At 29.8% G+C, this 19033-nt stretch overlaps 2 protein-coding genes across 4 annotated transcripts; both read right to left on the bottom strand.

Annotated features, from left to right (window-relative positions):
• Positions 1 to 555: 555 nt before the first annotated feature.
• Positions 556 to 4286, bottom strand: LOC8284705 (polygalacturonase). 3 transcript variants are annotated; one of them, XM_048378718.1, is made up of 4 exons: positions 4228 to 4286; positions 1523 to 2333; positions 991 to 1064; positions 556 to 876 (listed from the first exon to the last, which is right to left on the bottom strand). In XM_048378718.1, the coding sequence occupies exons 2-4, from the start codon at positions 1632 to 1634 to the stop codon at positions 640 to 642; spliced, it is 423 nt and encodes a 140-aa protein (XP_048234675.1). In that variant the 5' UTR covers positions 1635 to 2333; positions 4228 to 4286; the 3' UTR covers positions 556 to 639. The 3 variants fall into 3 exon arrangements, with proteins under 3 accessions (XP_048234675.1, XP_048234676.1, XP_025013505.1); XM_048378719.1 differs by lacking the exon at positions 4228 to 4286 and having other exon boundaries at positions 1523 to 1647; positions 1732 to 4209; XM_025157737.2 differs by lacking the exon at positions 4228 to 4286 and having other exon boundaries at positions 991 to 1058; positions 1523 to 4209.
• A 56-nt stretch (positions 4287 to 4342) lies between these two features.
• On the bottom strand, positions 4343 to 5575 carry LOC8284706. Its single transcript, XM_002521336.4, is given in 3 exon segments — positions 4343 to 4562; positions 4564 to 4736; positions 5417 to 5575. Coding segments are annotated over 3 exon segments (243 nt in total). The 5' UTR covers positions 5460 to 5575; the 3' UTR covers positions 4343 to 4535.
• Between the last annotated feature and the right edge of the window lie 13458 nt (positions 5576 to 19033).

Genomic DNA, 19033 nt, shown 5'->3' on the forward strand with positions numbered 1-19033 from the left:
AAAATTACAAAAACTTGCAAGAAAAAATTATTATTTAAAGACATTTTTAAGATCAGATGAAATTGATTGTATTATAATAATAGGGAAATGCAAAGAAATACAATATATCCACGGGTTGATTCATTGGACAATGCACATTTTTTAATTTTGTGTTTGGATTAAAAAACTCATTCTATTTAAAAATATATAAAAAATATAAAAAATGATAAAAATAATAAATATATACTAATATCATAAAATATATTAATTTGCTAATGTGAAATTCATTTAAAAATTATATTTATTTTGCTAGAATTTGATTTAGTTAGAATAAATTCTATAAGAATTTAATTAAATTTTAAACAAACTTCAGCAACATTCAAAGCATATAAACTTTAAATTTATAAATTAATTTTATAGATTTCAACCAAATATAATTTTTAAACCTAATTTGACAATAGAATTTATTAGTTCCTCTATTTTTATAATGGCCCAAATTAAAACAAAAACCATTAGTAAACTAGTTTCCTATTTAAACAAAAGCTCTTCATTCTAGATACCAAACAGGTGATAATAATAATAATAATAATAATAATAATAATAATAATAATAATAATATTATGAAATTTGTACAATACAAAAGGCATGGTCATATAAAGTTCATGGGCTGTAGAAAGTAGGGCCACACTTGCATTTCCAACCCTCGGGCTCATAATTTGCATAATTGACAACCAAATGGCTGTGAGCTTTGCTAGTTGTGGGCACTTGAATTGCTTCACATGGAGTGCAACCATAGCACTTGTGCTCACAACTTGGTGGGCTTGACCCTATTTTGCTCAACCCTTTTGAGTATGCTTCGTCAGTTGCTCCTACTATTTCTTCCTTGCCTTTGATTCCCTTCAAAAATTGGAAATTTATACCATTTATTTTAACATCATTCTTTGGTCATACTACTAAGTGATAAACTTTTAACTTATTCCGAACAGAGAGTGAGAGAGAAAAAGGAAGTACTTGTTTAGATTCCATCTGAAAGCCAAACTTTGATCCCAAAAGAACCTGCAGAGACTCTGGACTCTGACCTGTCACTGATCATGTGTTAAATTAATGTTTGTTTAGTCCTTAATTAATACAGTAATTTGCAAAAAGTTATTCAATGAAGAAAGGTCCTTGGAAAATGGTCACCTAAAATTAAAACTTAAAAAAAGAAAGAAAGAAAAAAACAGCAGTCAACTTTTACACCGAGAAAGAAGCAGTTCTATTTCAGAAAAAAAGTTCTCATTTCTTTTCTTTTTTTCTCCTTTTCTTTGCCCCTTTTATGATTATGATATATCGAATATGAACAATCAAAATTTGAGTTCCTCTAATGTTCTTTCGACATGTCAATGGAAGAAATAAAAGAAGAATCAATATTGAAACTAGAAAGAGAAGGAAGATTATGTTATAGAAGGAGGTAAAACAAGAGAGGTATAATAATTGCAAGAAATAGAGCTGTGAAAGAAAAGAAAGTCCTTTTTAAGTTTGAAAGAGAAGACAAGCAGCTAACCTGGTTGATTGACACCAACACCATCATTAGATGCAAAAGGTCTGCTTGTACAGGGAACAAATCTCACTACTATTTGCAGTGCTAATAGAAAACAACAGAGTCTTGCCTCCATCTGCTGAAGGAACCTACAGATGATGATAGTGACTATGATGATTATATGCTAGAGAGAGAGAGAGAGAAAGAGAGAGAAGAAGGAAGCTTTTGATCACTTTAATTAGGAGGCCATCATGCATGATAATTGCTGGTGTATATATATATATATATATATATATATGGAGAGAGGTGGAGAAAAGCTCTAGCAAGTTTACTCCATTTCCCAAAAATCAACCCAACAAAACCACCAAAACTTTTCTTCGGTTTCTCTTTTCTAGTTTTCTTCTCTTATCTTGATACTGATAGAGCTACTGATGTTGCTTAACCAGCAAGTGATTCTAATTCCTTGTCATATAGTGAAAAACACTTGTTTTCTCTTCACTTGACAACTCACTTGAGGGCGGAAAGAAAACGAAAACCCTTATCCTCAAATCTCTTTTTCTCTGTCTCTCCACCTCTATTCTTTGATTTCTTTACCTTTCAACACAAGCCAGCAGTTCTGTTACTTGATTCTCTCTCTCAAAATCAGCCTAGAAAAGCACTTTATAAGATGGTCCATTTCCATAAAAATTACAGCTCCTCTTTTAGGGTCTGAAAAATCTGCAGGTACCCTAATAAATCACTCATGATAAATATTAAAAAGAAAAAAACAAAAGAAAGAAAATCTTAGCTACTCCCTAGGCTGCAGAGCCTTTTCTTTGCCCTGGTAGTTTCATTCCTGTAAAAGGAAGAAAAGAAATCCAGTGACAGGGATGCATTTACATTTAAAAACAAATAAAAAACGGTATCAATGTCTGACACATGCAGCAGAACTGCAACAGGATCTTTAAATGAGTTAGTTAATAAATTAAATAATGAGTACAAGGGTCAACCTCTCACAGGTTGGTAGGTGGGAAACATCCACCATGATCCAATCTTGACCATCCATTTCAACAATCATCTATAGTGGCAATTAAAGACTCTTTTGGTGGTCCTTAATGCCTTTCTGGTGTCTCCAGATATGCACATTGCCACATTCAATTGTAAATTTGATTCATCAACAGTACAATTGCATCCAAGTTATAGTTGTCTTTGAGTTGTAGTTGTATCGAGGTCAGCAGGATTATGAGTTAAAATCCAAATCAAAAATCAAAATCCATCACCAATTTCATTGAACTCAAGCACATGTTGCTGTTAAAGACCAGGTTTCAACTAAGGAAGCAAAATATATGTCAAGTTAAACCTGTGAAACAAGGCATTGGTTACACCAATTCCTTTAAACCTGTAAAGCCTAGGTAAAACCTAATAGTGCTGTGTGATAGTCTCCATTCTCTAATTGGGTATGTGCATATGAGAGAGAATTTGCCAAATTAAGGGGGTTTTGAGGACTCAGAGATGTTAAGAAAGAAAAATAACTAAATGAAATATCACAAGCAAAAAGGAAAGTGTAAAAGTTTAAACAACTTGCCATACAACTGGTCCACCAGGAAACCCTTTATCGATACTTGTGTTGATTAGAGTGATTTGATAATTCAGCTATGCTCTATTATCCTCAGTGGGCAACTTTCTTTTCCATCTTTGAGGGGAAAAGAGAGCACTTGGATAAGAACATGTGATCATGCATTTTCACTACTCTTATGTTTCTCAACAACACCACCTTGTTGTCCATGCATAATTCAATAGGTGTGGTCCGAGTGGATACATTATTGTTTTGCAATGTGCAGGGGCTCAAGAGGGCCTGAACTCCCACCCCAGCCCTCCAATTAAGTGACTGTGCACAGTTGCACAATTATGCATTATCGAATACACACCTTTTTAGAACACTATCTTCATAAGACAGTTACCTTATTTTTTATTTTGAGGTCACCTGAAACCACAGAAAATAACATCCATGTAATGCAAGAAACAGATTGCTTGCTTTTTACCCACTCTACAGCTTACAGGATTGAAGTTTCATTTTTCACTTTTATCCTATTTTGCTTTTGAGGAATGTTACACTATGTGAACAATAACATGTGAATACTAGCACTTATCATTTGGGTCCAAGACAGGCAGACCAAATAGCCTAGCTGCTAAGCTGTATTTTGGCCACAATTTGCACATGCATAGGAATTACATATCCCTGTTCTAGTTAAATTGAACTAGAATTCCTAGCTGTTGCATTTAGACCATGCCCACACACAGAAACAAACTACACATGTCAATTCCAGGTCAAGAGGCTACACAATACAACAAGCAAACAAATCATAATGCCCCTGTTCTAGATAAGTTGAACAAATAAATGTTTCTGATTTCACCATCTCCCTTTTAGCCATTAATGCACCTTCTCAAACAGACTGGTTAATGATTATGCATCAATGCTGTTAGAATACCTTATTATGTCTTGAAAATGTATTAAAATTTATTTAAAAAATGAATCGATCAGAAATTAACACTCTTCTCAGTAGACATCTCTCTGCACCATCCAAACATATAAACAATTGAAAATATCCATCTCAGCCATACTGTGCTAAGTGTGTGCAGGGCAAATAATGGTTCTTATATCAGGTAATCATGTACTATAAGCACCTAAATAAGCACTAGACAAAAGAATTCAATTCATTATATGAACTGGATAATCTCAAACAGCTTACTCAAGCTTGTTTGTTTGTCCCACAGCTAAACAGAGAATTGATTCTTGGAATTATGTAACCTAATGTCAAAGAAAGGGAGAAATTTTCAATTTCAAAGCAAATAATAGAGCAACGATGCATTCTCAATCTCAAAGCAAATAATAAATGAATGAATGATACATTCTCCACATTCCACAATGCCCAAGCGCATAAAAACAAGTAAGTTTCAGCAGATATACTGACTTGGGGAATTGAAAGTCATCAATAATACAACATCAATTTCCATTATTCAATCACAAAAGTAAGAAAATTTCTCTTTTCTTTTCAACCTACTTCATTTCATTGCTAGGAAGATGACTTGTGATTCTCATCCTTCTTAGGAAGAATTGCTCCAACAAGGGCCTCAATCTCTTCCTTGACTCGTTCAAGAACACCTGGTCCTTTAACTTCATCTATTGGGGTGCTCTCATCAATGTCATCACTTGTTCCATGTGTTTCTTTATGGTGATGCGCAGTATGAACATCTTTCTCTACATCAAATTCAAAACCACAGAACTCAACACTTAGTTCTTCGGATTCAGTTCAATCTGAGGGCTACTCTAGTTGCTTCAAAGATTCATACACGAAAAAACAATTACAAACACCATTAACAAACACTGATTTTACATCACAGAATAATTTCAGAAGATATTAAAAAAACCTCATTTTTTGCCAGAAAATGTAACAAATAGTAGCCTCTTTAGACATAGAACACATAATTCAGTAAAGAACAATTAAAATTTCCATAAGCAGCTCAAATTTTACAAAAAGAAAAAATAAAAGGGAAACTTTGATAACTATGTAAGCATATATCCGCATCCATTTAAACAATGAAAAGAAATTATGATTATATCGGTGAAAGAAATACATTTCCCTCTTTATTTCCTTTCCGTCTACCAAAGAAATTCAACTCCACATTTTGTCTATATTATAAATAGGATGAACTGAAAGTATAGCCAACCACTTTTACAATCAGCAACAGTAAATCAATACACCTAAATGAAAGGTTACAACAAGTAAAGATCAGGCTCCAGAACAAAGATTAATAACATAACTTATTAAAAGATTGAAAGAAAGAGCTAATAAGTCGTGATCTTTAACAGAATCAGACATTATATTATCATCAACAGAATCAAAATTTCTTTACATGTATTAGATACTAATGATATACCTGACGATGGAGAGGCTGTTGAGTGTGGTTTTGATTCCGCCATTGAAATTTTCTCTGCTAAATTTTATTGGTTTGAGAATTTTACCTTCGAGATTTTGATAAATGTGAAGGAAACATGTCTAACTTGCCCCCAAACTTTACTGAAATAGTCATATTTGACCCTGATATTGCTTTTTGAGTCTGTTTAAACTCGGTTAAAGTGACAATTTGCAGTATTTATATTTTAATTTTCTGATTAATTTATTAATTAAAAGTGGTCAATACAATCTATTTAAAAGATTTAATCAATTCAACCTTATCTTCATATTAAATATCAAATTTTATAGTTTTTATTAAATGATAAAATTTATAAAAATAAATAAAATCAAACAATTTTATTAATATAATTTAAAAGATTTAATCAATTCAATCTATTTATTTTATAATTTTATAATTTAATAAAAATAATAAAATAATATTTTAATTAACAATATAAATAAAGTAATATTACCATACTCGTTGTTATTTAATTTTATTATTAAAAAATTATTTGAGATATTTTCTTATATAATTTAATAAAATCATAAATTAGTATAGTTGATGGTTATTTGGTAAAAATATTAAATTTTTGAAAATAGTTAAGATAAAAAAAGAGCCATGATTATATAAAATTATGATTTGTACAAAATATCTAAAATAATATCAAAATATAATTTAAGTCCAATAAAAATTCAAAAAGAATAAAACAGTTAGTTGAATTAATTTTTAATTAAAAATAATATCTAATATTAAGTAAATTATATTAAAATCAGATAATTTTATATTAAATCAATAAAAATTCATATTTATTTTATTTGATATTTAGTATAAAATTTAAGAATGAAATTCAATTCCTTGAATTGAGTATGTTTTTCAATTAGGTTTAATTGATAATTTTTACTAAGTTATTGAATAAAGTAGTCTTAAAATCTTAGCTATGATTGCCTATTAATTCTAAGTACAAGGAGTGAAATTGCATTTTAGCCTTTTAAACTCTTGAGTCCTGAAATTTGGGTCAAATTGAGCCGTTGGTTTATTTATTATTTTTTTTTTTCCTGATCTCTGTTAATGTGATACTACCCTGTTACAATGGGATTATTATTAGTAATCAGACCCGCGATATAAATTTTTTGTCTTTAATAAAAAAATAAAATTGATTTTTTAAAATTAATATAATTGATAGAATAAAATATAAATATTGTTAAAATTTTATCTATATTTTATATAACAGTAAAAAATATATATTTTATTTTATTAATAAATTTTTATATGACAGTTAAAATTAAATTTAATAATTTAAAATATATATGATATTGGTATCATGTAACACCGAATCAATGCCATATATTTCACAAGATATTTGAATAAAAATTGGTCAATTTGTTGTTTACGAACATGTTACTTAGTCAATTTATAATTTTATTTAATTTTTATTTCTAATGTTGGTAGATGAATTGTATTTAAAAATGAGGCAAGGATTTTCACGAAATGAGGCAAAGATATTATAAATGAATGCAAAGAGAAGAGAAATGAAGGGGCAAAAATGATAGTGAAATATGAATATTTCCTAACACTTTCTCTTTTGAAAAAAAAAACATCACACCACTATCACAATAAATTTAATATACAGATCATAATAATTAAAAAAAATAATACATATTATGAATATTTTATACTTTAATATTAAATGATTGACATATATTTTATTATTTAAATTTATTAAATATCTTTCAATTATTTATCATTTTAGTTTATAGATAAAGATATATGATATATAGAAATAAATTCTCTTGTATAAAAGTAATTTGAGGTAGTAAATAATTATTCTAAATAAGTCTATTTATTATTTAATTACTTATTTATTTATTTATTTATTTATTCATTTTTTTTTTGCATGGGACACATGATCACTCAGTGTCTCATTCCCTTCCTAAATAACTGCTATATTAGGCTAATAAAACTTACTAATAAAATTACATATTACTTTATTTTACGGATAACAAGTAATATAGATAAAATTTTAGTAATATTTATATTTTATTTTATTAATTATGTAATTGCCCCATCTATCCTCCTGAGGAGAAGTTTGGTTTCAAACCCCGATTCGAATAGGAGAAGTACGCCATGCTAATGTGCCTTGGATGATTCACATCTCAGGATCAGGCGTTGATGAGCATATTGAACTATCCATGTGGCTGAGAGCCCTCATTTCGTGGCGCTCGAATAGCCCTGCGGGCCTCACGGGCCGACTATGCCAAAAGCGAGAGAAACCCCATCCCTCTCTTTCCTTTTTTGGTCCCCATGTCACCACGCGGGAGGGTATGGGGACGAAAAAAGGGGATCCTATCAACTTGTTCCGACCTAGGATAATAAGCTCATGAGCTTGGTCTTACTTCAGCGTCGAGAAAGAAGACTTCCGTCGACAAGTTTAACTCATACGTAGCTCCCCTCTTTTGGGGTGTGAAGCAGTGTCAAACCAAAATACCCAACAAGCATTACCTCTCTCTGAAAAGGAGATGATCCAGCCGCACCGAAAAATGGAATAGAAATTTTCCTATAGGAATCATAGATAGATAAGATAGATATTCGCGTAAAAGTTTATGTTCTAGGGTTTACATATACTCATAATTGTTGTTAAAATTGAATCTGAGAATATTTTTTTTATTGAAAAAATCAATACGGATTGGTTATGTATCAATTTTGATTTTCTTATATCATTAGGATTAGAGAAATACAATTTTCGATTTAAATTCAAGAATCAGACAATTACAACTCTGATTACTTCTGATCTTTCTAGAGGTGAATTTCGTGCCGCTTCCTTGATCATATCGTTTACGGCTAGGACTACTGGGGTATCTAATCCCATTCGCTCCCCTAGCTTTCGTCTCTCGTTGGTGTTCTTTTCGATCTCTACGCATTTCACCGCTCCACCGGAAATTCCCTCTACCTCTACCGTACTCCAGCTTGGCAAAAAAAAGCTTCAGTTACAAAATAGAAGGCCAACGATTTAACTGCTAACTTCTTGCCTGAAGCACTTGACAAATTCAATAGTCCTGAATCCATATGAAAAATAGGATTATTTACCTCCTGTGGTTTTTAGTCTAATATCTAAGTCGATTTCTATATTTTTTAATTACATTAAATTTTTTAAATTTTAATAAAACCGACTATTACCTCCTTACTTGTTAGTCGAATGAGTAAACTATTAATTTAAAATTACAATTTGATTTCTAAACTTATTATCAAACATTAAAATTTATTAAAAATTCATTTTATTATCAAATTAGAGGAATATATTAATTTTAACACAAATTAATTTTAGTGTCTAACTAAAAAATAAATTTAATATTATTTTTCTTGCTTTATTTTCTATTTTTAATATAATTTAACTCAAGAAAATTTAAACATTTTAAAACTACTTATTTTCAATAATATTATTAAATTTATATAATTTAATTTTAGTTGTTAATATAAAATAAATATCTTTAATTAAAATATATCACTATATTGTTATTTTTATTATATATTATAGTTAAAGTATATTAAAAAGTACAAATTAAATTAAACAATCATGTCTTAATCTAGCGAAATAATATGGATATCAAGTTGACAAGTGCACTATCAATGAAGATGATTATGATGATCGTGTATGTTAAAATGGAATTTTTGTATCAATTATTCACGTGAGATTAATATGGCTAAAACTTTTATTTTTAATATAGTTTATTTTAGTTTCTAATAAAAATAATTGTTTTTAACTATTTATTTTATTTAAGAATTTAAAATTAAACTACATAGTAATTTAATAGTATTAAACAATAAGTAAGTGTTTTTAACACGTTTAATTTTTTTAAGATTAAATTAAGCTAAAAGAATAAAAGATATAAACAAGTAAAAAAATATTAATTTTTTATTTTAATTAGACACTAAAATTAATTTGTGCTAAAAATAAAATTTTACTCTAATTTGATAATTAAATTAGTTTTGGACGAATATGATACTTGATAATAAATTCAAAAATGATATTATAATATTAAATTACTAATTTAGTCCTTCGACTGAACGGAATGGATAGTAGTTAGTTTTATTAAAACTCGAGTATTGATATAATTAAAGAAATTCAGAAACCGATACATGTATTAGACCAGACCTCATGAGTAAATAGTTTTTAGCCCTAAAAAACATACGAATAGAATTTTTAACCTTTATTATAATTTCACAATAAAATGTAGAATTTATATGTCACGACCCCACCCGTGGGCCCGTGACCGGCACTAGGGAATGGGTAGGCTTAAGGCCACCAAAACCCGTAGTAAGCCTGACACTCACTGATTTAAACAAATCTCATCTCAAATTAATATTATTAAAACCACAAATTATCTTAATAGTTACACTTTACAAAATTACTTCGGTCTACCAGAAAAACTAGGCGAGACCCGAAGCTCAGAAAATTTACAACTGATACATCTACTATTACTACTGCGGAGAATCTAAGATTTACCAATTTACATACCAAATCAAATACATCACCCGATGATGAAGGAGTCGGGTTACTGAATAAGAGTCGCGAGAGGACTAACAGTCACGAATCTGAAAAACAGTAAAAATGATACTGTCAGTCTCGAGAGTGAGTTAAAATCATATATCTAAAACAGATTCCAACATTTCAATATCACATTCATTTAATTTTAAAAATAATTAATAAATCACGCAAACCATTCGTGTCATGTTAAAACATATGTGTCATGCCATGCTTAAACAAAATTTATTCCACATGCAACGGGACGGAGTACTTCAGTATAACCCTAATCCCAACTCTAACATCTCGATTTATTTCAACACTTATGTCTCAACTAACCTCAACTCTAACATCTCAAACCTCTCATTCCAACAGGACTGACGCCCAGAGAGCAAAGCTCGACCAGGGACCTTACCTCCAGTCCGGTCATTTAACTCTTAGCCTTTCGGGCTCTCTTATCCAATAAGATCTGGCCAGAGAGCATAGCTCGACCAGGGACCTTATCTCCAGTCCGGTCACTTAAATTTCCAAATAAGCTTGGCCGAGAGCAATGCTCGACCGGGGACCTTTACTCCTAACCACACTCTACTAAGCCCAGAGAGCGATGCTCGACCAGGGCAGGTCCTAATCTTTCTTTCCCAAAATTTTTACCTCTTTACCCTTTTCCTATCTCTCCCATATTATATTGGAACACTTATCCAACTCCTATGTTCTACTGCCGTCCCATCCTGAGTCATCATGCAATATTAAAATTGGTGATAAAGGAAAAACATATTTAAATAATAATTAAAAGTATCAAGAAAATAATGATAATAATTAAATGAGAAATTAAAATTGCAAATGAATAATCACAGTAGCAAATCAAATTTTTATGCATGACACGTGCATAAGCGATATATGACTTTAACTCACAGGTTTGGCGACCTCCTAGCTCTGCTCCGGTGCCTCGGTAGGAGCGAGCCGAACGAACTGACAATCTAATCACGGAAAACAATTTATCAATACGCTGAGACAATCCAATAGATCCTAGGTCTAGATTCCTGGGAATCTCGACTCGGGAACTACCGAAAATTCGTGAACCTCCCCTACAACACGAACATTACCCCCTCGTAAAAACGGGTCCGGGACTGCCGGAAAAACACTCTAAATATCCAACAATTTAAACAACGGGAGTCGGGTCCCCAAACTTCACTATTTTCGATTCGCCACACAAAACTCACAAAAATCATCAAATACTCAATATAATCCAATAAACACAAATAACCAAGAATTTCTAAAATTAACGGGCCAAAGAAAATTACCGAGACGCTCGATCGCTCGGTCGACTCGCCTCCGGCCGCCGGAGTCCGATCGACGATCCGAACACACCATCGGACTCACAACGACGCGCTGATGACGATCCCGCTTCCGATTTTCCGATCTGACACTCGATCGTCCGGAGAGATTTGCAGACGATCTCGACCGTCGATTCGCAAACGAAGCCCGATCGCCACGAAACCAGTGCCATCACGAAGCTTGAGCTGAGGAGAGTCGGAATACATCCTCTGATCATCCATCCTCCGCCGGAGCTCGCCGGAAAAGCCCAAAAAGCGGCTGCCTCCACTTCGCCGGAACTCTCTCCTCCGGCCACAAAAACCGACGCCGCTGCCGCCAAAAGGAAGCTCTCTCCAAGGGGAGTTGATCGCCACCGAGATCGGCCGGAAAGGCCACCGGAAACGGCCGGAACGACGCTCGGAAGCCGCTGCCACACGTCGCGCGATTCCGCCGCCTCACGCTGCCGCTGGAGCCGCTGCTGCCGTTGCCGCTGCGCTCGCCAGCGCACGCCGCTCCGTCGGCCAGCGCTTCACGCCCCGACGGTCGCCACCGACGCCTGCAGCGCCCCCCTCACTCTCTTCCCCGGCGCCGCACTCTCTCTCTCTCTCCTCCTTTCTTCTTCCCCGATTTCTTTCCTTTCAATATCGACATTTGACCCCTGAACTTTTCATTATTACAATTTGGTTCCTCAACTTTCTTAATTACTTACAATTTCATCCTGAATAATTCCAATTTGACCCCCAAACTTCTTTTTAGCCTTTCAATTAAGCTCCTAACTATTTAATTTGGGCCAAATCCAAATTATTGAAAATACACAATTACAAAAATACCCCATAAAAATAAAATTATACTTTCAATCCTTATTCCAAAATAAATTTCCAATTTAGTCCTAACACACAATTAAATTAAATAATCAATTTTTCCAAAATTCTTTTATAAACACATCCTTTACAATTCTACCATAATTTTCCAATATATAATTTTACTTATATAGATATGCATTTGAAAAAATTTTGAATAACCAAAATATAATCATTTCTCAAATAATTTACTTGAATAATTTCTTAAAATTTCAAACTAATTGGGTATAGAAAATAACTCATTTATTTGATTAATATTAAATTTTTCATTAAATTATTTCAAATTAAACCCAATAAAAATAAAGCTAAAATTAACTTAAATAAAAAAAAACTCATTATTAAATATATAAAAAAAATTCCGGGTGTTACATTATACTAATTAATTACATCATATTTTTTTTATTGTGTTGACACTACAATCATATACTATTATGTGTTATCTAAAATTTGTATCAATCTATGATGTCTTATTGATAGAAACGGGTTATATAATACAAAGTTGTTATCTAATCCCAACAATCAAGAGAATTTACATAATATAAGAGTTTGATCTAATCCTAATAATTAAAAAAATTTACATAATATAAAAGTTTAATCTAATCTCACCAAAAAAAGAGATTAGCAATAGTTGACGTGCTCATGGTTTAATTCTATAGACTTTTCTTACTAAATTTGCTCTATCTATAAGGTTGCAAAATGAATCGAGACGAGTAAATTTTAATGAGCTCGAGCTCGGTTTGGTTTAATATGGCAAAAGTTCGAGGTCGATTCCAGCTCTTATATTCAATCTCGAGCTCGGCTCGTTTTAAATTATTAAGTTTCTGAATAATTCAAGTTCGATTCATAAATAACTTATTTATTATGTTAAACGAGCTCGAGTTGGACTTATTAAATAGTTATATAATTAAAAAAATTATTAATATAATTATTATAGTTATTATTATTATAATTATATATACAAGTTTAATATAAATAATGTATTATATTATTAATTTTATATTATATTATATACAAAATTTTAAATTTAAAAATACAATTAATTCGAACTCAAGCTCGAATCATTCAACGAATTAACAGCCTAGCTCATAAACGAGCATGTTCATGAGCTAGATCTCGAATCTATTCGCAAGTTTTCTAACGAACTGAGTTTGAGCTCGAGCTCGAGTTCGAGTTTACGAGTTGGGTTAACGAACCAAATTCTATCAAGCTCGAAATTGACTCGATAAAGTTATTGAACTTGAAACTAAATTCGAGCTTAGCTCGATGAAGTTAATGAATAATTTCAAATGAATTTTTATGGAGACGTTGGTTCATTTAGACACCACATAACTTATTAAGGGATGCTCAGTCCTATCTTTCTAAGTCTAACCAAACTCATTTTATCTTTACCGTTCAACTCTGTTAGGCTTGCTCAGGCTGTATGTCTGCAACACTGCTGATCTCAGTTTTTAATATGTTATATTGTGATTAAGGTGCAATTTTTTATTTATGTGTATATTACAATCCAATAGCATCATAGTTAATTAACGTGCATTAATTTAGTTATATAAATAGAATGTTGTTCTACGAGTTGGTCTTAGGGTTCAATTCCTATTTTAAATGTGAACTTGTTAGAGTGAGACCTAATCAACAACAAACAAAGACAATGAAGATGATAATGAACTCTCAAAAGTTTTCTTTTTTAAATCAAAATAAGTGACTCAATTTACATTGCAGGAAGTGGCGATTGGTGCTGGTGACCTTCCTACATTGGCGGAATGTTGGTAGTTAGGGATAATGGGTTGTTATTACCGTTATTTATATCCAAAAAAAATCTATATTTTATCCTTATCTACATGGATATTAAATATTAAATTTATCTCTATAAATATCTCAAATAAACTATTACTCAATTAGTTTTCAAAGTCTACAACATAATATTATTATAACTAAAAAATATTATTTATTTAGCAATGCATATTTTACTAAATAAATGGCATTAGGTTTAGTAAGGTTCATAGATCAAACCTTTGAGAAGATTTAAGTTATATTTTAATATTTTAACACTATAAAAATAAAAGACTTAATAAAAAAATAAAAAATTATGAGTATTACTGGTTTTTTAAAATATATAATTTAATAAGCCTATTTTAATTACTTAAAGTTCAACCTATAATATGTAATTGAATAAGCCTATTTTAATTATTTAAGTTGAGCCCAAGACATATAATCTAATAAAGAATAATAATAAAAACATCTATATATTTTTAAATTTTTAAATTTTATTGTGTTAAAATATCAAAAATATAGTTTTTAATTTTTTTTAGTTTTCTTTGGTTGCTTTTAAAAATAATAATTGAAAAATAATTAAAAAAACAACAGAAAAATAACTGAAAAATAACCACATTATAAAAATATTATTTTTGAAAAAAATTATATAGAAAAAAAATAATATTTCTCATTAATTTTAGATTATTTCTGAAAAATTTCCTTCTTCTAAAGACGTTGATCAATAAAAAATGTCATACATTGTATTACTAAAATGTGTAAAATTCTCATGGTGTGAACGAATGTTAACCTTGCTGCTATCCCTGTACTTGTGATGTCCATGAATTAATAACAATGGTACGTCATTACATTGTGTTATTTAATATTTCAGACTATAAACAAGAAAAAGAACATAGTAAATCATTATATTAAACGCATAGTGGGCTACTTTACTTTTTCAGTGAAAAAGAATTGACAAAAAAGGAAAGCAGAATTTATTTTTAGTTTCCACTTAAAATAGCATTTCAAGCTTTGTGATTCATGTGATTCCAGGAAGAGCAGTAACTGAAGAGACTAATTAAATAACTTGGTATCATATATATATATATATATATAGGCGAAACGATTTAATTATTTACATATAATTTTTTTACATTTTATTCATTTAAATTTAAAATATTTAAATTATGTATCACTGGTTCAGTAATAAATCAAATATAATATTATAGGTAGTGGGATATTGGAAATACAAGTTTAAACAACACTTGCGTATAGTCAAATAATATTGTATCATTGGTCCTACATTCTTGAATCTAATCAATGAATACCCTTTTTCCTTGCTTTCCCCATAGGATGAAAAATGAGAAGAAAAGTAGATCACATGATCCTCAACATGCATGGATTCATGAATCTGCATGTGCATATGGGAAAGAGAGAAATGATTTTGGTGGAATACTTTCCGCCGCCGGCCATCTTCTGCTGGTTACCTAAATATTTTCAACTCTGACCGGAAGTTTGTACAAACACAAAAAGAGAAAATAAAAGAAACATGATAGGTTTCTATAATAGCTATTTCGCCACCGTCCAAGGAAACATTTTTCTCTTTCTAGATATAATATATAGATCTATCGTTCTTTCTACCCATCAAAATGTATTGGTTTTACATTTATGTTTCTTCTCAACTGTGATACACACATATAATTATAGTTTACAGTAGTCAAAACTTGGAGTTCGCTTTATATATATATCACAATTAATAAAAGAGTAATACATATCTATAAATGTTTTATACTTTGATATTAGATGATTGATATATATGTCGTCATTTAAAATATGCGTCGATTATTTATCGATTTAGCGCATAGGTGGCGACATATACACTAAATCGATGTAAACTGCATAATCATGATACTAAACTAAAAAAAAAGAAATTCTTATCAATTGATATTTGATATGATTTTTTTTTCTTTATTTGGACCGTATCCTTATTAAAAGTGATTTGTAATATTTTAAGTTAGTTTCACTATAATTAAATTTTCTATGATTGATAAATATTATTATTGATTTAAAATTATTTTTAATAGTCTTGATATTATAATTATAGCACTTGCAACAATAAATATTCTATTAGTGAAATTTGGTATTTTTAATAATAAATATAAATAAACTAAATAAATACTCTTAGTTAGTATGAACTATTTTAATAAGTTATGTCATTAAAACAATGTTTTAATAAATAATGCCTTGATAATAATAAATAATGCCCTAATTTTTTCTATCTTTTTTTTTTAATTTACGTATTTAGAGAGTAAAATAAGTAAGTTAGATGGAGTCATATGGTTACTTAATTTAATCGTTCTATTGCAAAATAATGATATAATTTAATGAAAAGTATATATCCATTTCCTGAATAATCATGATATTTGGGAAATAATTGTTTATTATGTGAGCTTACTTGACTTCTATATACTTTTAATATACAAAAATTAGACAAAACAGTCGAACCATGTCTTAATTAGTATAACACGTCAAAATAGAAAATTCATAGAGAAGACCAAGAAGAGAAAAATATGTATATGCATGGATTTGGACTTCTTTTTTTCTTCTTTAATTTCCTTTTTCTATTCCTCAATCGTACAAACAAGAAAACATAACATTTTGTGAAGTGATTGACGTGCGAAACCCTTTACAGAAGTCTGTTAATTCAGTTCTTTTTAATATTTTGATATTGTCTTCAGATAATTAAACAATCTTCTTGTAGGAAGCTTCAATTTGGTCTTGACTAATTCTTGTCACTCCCTTTTTGTTAATTATTAATTGGAAAAACTTATTCCAAGAGCCCCTAAACTTTTGTCTTTTCCGCTTTTGAGCTTCCCAACAGAAAACATGTGCTATTGAACCCCTAAATTATATGGGTTCTCGGTAAGTATTTTATTTAACAGATTTACTCACTGTTAAAAGTAAGGGAACCATTAATTTTAGTTTGCTACTAGGCTTGACATTATCAATAAATGTTGGTTATGATTGTGAGTTGTTATTGAATTTGCTATTATTGCTGTTGTTCAGTGGTGATTTTTGGTATTCTTGTGATATTATGATTGTAATTTTATTTTCATTTCTAGGTACAAACTTTATTTTTGAAGCTAATTTTTTTTTTTTGAGTAATTTGGTGGTAGAAGATAGTAGCGGTGGTTTAAATTATGAGCTTTTCAGGTACAGAGGATGAGTTTAATGGGTGTGTGTTTTCGATTTTGACATTGTTATTTGTCTTTAAAAGATGACAACGGTGGTTGTGAAGAAGGAACTAAGCTATTTTAGGTAAGTTGGGGTCTTAAATTGATAGAGATGATGACTCTTTCATTTTTTATCTTTTTTGAGAAGATGATGAGAACTCTTTCAAGTCATTTGGAGCTTACTTTATTTTATTTTTCAATTCCAATTAAATTAATTTCTTAAATTCTCTTATTTTTATTTTTTGTATAGCTTATTATTACTATTACTATTTATTTCTTAATGAGTAAAATAAAAGGCTGACGTGGAGTGTCATTCCAAACCTCCTCCTTCACACTATCAAAAGAGCGCTTCATATACTATTTTCGTGTAGAATAGAGGTTTAATAGTACATGTCTTTTTGTCTTAAGTAGTAAGAAGTTAAAAGTTTAGGGGCCTTTTTACATGTTTTGCTTTATTAATTTGCAATGAAATGGTTATTATTTGAAAATATTATTATTAGGCATTGAGAATTGTCATAATTTATAAGTCCAACTCTGTAATTTTAAAAATGAATTAATAATACCTTAACATTTGGTTCCATTAACAATCACCTCTCCTCATTTGTTTTTTTATTAGTTAATTCGGTCAAAAGACTTAATATATAATAAAAAGATTCACTTTAGTTGTTAAACTTATTATTAAGTATTAAATTCATCTAACTTTTTTTCTTCAAAATTCATTTAATTTTAGAATAATTTTGTCTTAGTTTTTAACAAAAAATAATTAAATTAATATTTTAAACTCTAGTTACTAAGTAAAACTTTCTAAACTTTAATTTGATGTGTAAGAAAAAAATTTTCCTCTTTTTCTCCACTTCACCATCTAATTCATTTTTTTTCTCACTTTATTTTTCATAACTATTTTCTCATATTTTCTTAGTGAAAAAGAACATAATTAAATAAAAAAGAAAATAATGATTATTACAAAAATAAAACTACATCACTCTATAAAATAACAAACCAAACAACGTCATTCAATCATCAACAGTAATGTCGCTCGGTTTCTATTACTAGTTGCGTTAAATTTGAGTAGATTTTATTTTTTAAATTAAATTAAAAAATTTAAAAACATAAATCTTAATTATTTATTTTAGAAACTAAAATTAAATCATTTTAAAAATAAATATAATTGATAAAATTAAAATATGGATAAAATTAATATTTAATAATAAGTTTAAAGACTAAATTGAAAGTTTTAGTTATCAATTAAATTTCTTGACCGAATTGATTAACAGAAAAGAAAGACGGAGAGAAGTAATAGTTGATGGAAATAAATGTTAAGAAATTATTAATTCACTTTTGCAAATGCATGTGGTTGAGGAGGCAATAATAATTTTTCAAAATTATTGTATGAATCAGGGAGTCGTCCACCATACATTAAGCTAGGGAGATTTTATTACTATTATAATTAGAAATATGTAAGGGTTGACTATCTCGCATAGCCTGTGGTCCATTAAGAATTATAAATATTCATAAAAAATAAAAAAGAACAAATATATTAGCAATTCCGAAATGTTGCACTGTCACACGTGGCTTTCCCAAGTCAGTAAACTTAGTATTTCATGAGTAATTTAATGCAAACTTTGAATTCTTCAGTTCAAACTCTTCTCCTTTTCAAGTCACAGAACAGTACTATATATTTTCTAGTTTTTCTATTCAACAACCCCTTTGTATTTTCAATTCTATTTTTTCTTTCTTTTCTTCCTGCTTTCTACGATCTTTGTCCAATACGTGTTTGAAGGTGACCTTGTTCCATATTTATTATTATTATTATTATTCAGATGTCAGTAGTATAAAAAGGAAATGCCCCATTGAGAAGTTACAAAACTACAAAATCTCATTCTTTTCTAGCACTCAAGAATCAAGATCAGCTTTCTTGTTCAGGGAC

Source organism: Ricinus communis, chromosome 8, assembly GCF_019578655.1.
Source record: "Ricinus communis isolate WT05 ecotype wild-type chromosome 8, ASM1957865v1, whole genome shotgun sequence".
In the NCBI taxonomy this organism is placed as follows: domain Eukaryota; kingdom Viridiplantae; phylum Streptophyta; class Magnoliopsida; order Malpighiales; family Euphorbiaceae; genus Ricinus; species Ricinus communis.

Coding starts and splice junctions, on each gene's coding strand:
- LOC8284705 (XM_048378718.1), bottom strand. CDS start 1,634: ATGGAGGCAAGACTCTGTTGTTTTCTATTAGCACTGCAAATAGTAGTG. Junction 1,065..1,522: donor TGTTGGTGTCAATCAACCAG/GTTAGCTGCTTG, acceptor ACACATGATCAG/TGACAGGTCAGAGTCCAGAG. Junction 877..990: donor TTCAGATGGAATCTAAACAA/GTACTTCCTTTT, acceptor CAATTTTTGAAG/GGAATCAAAGGCAAGGAAGA.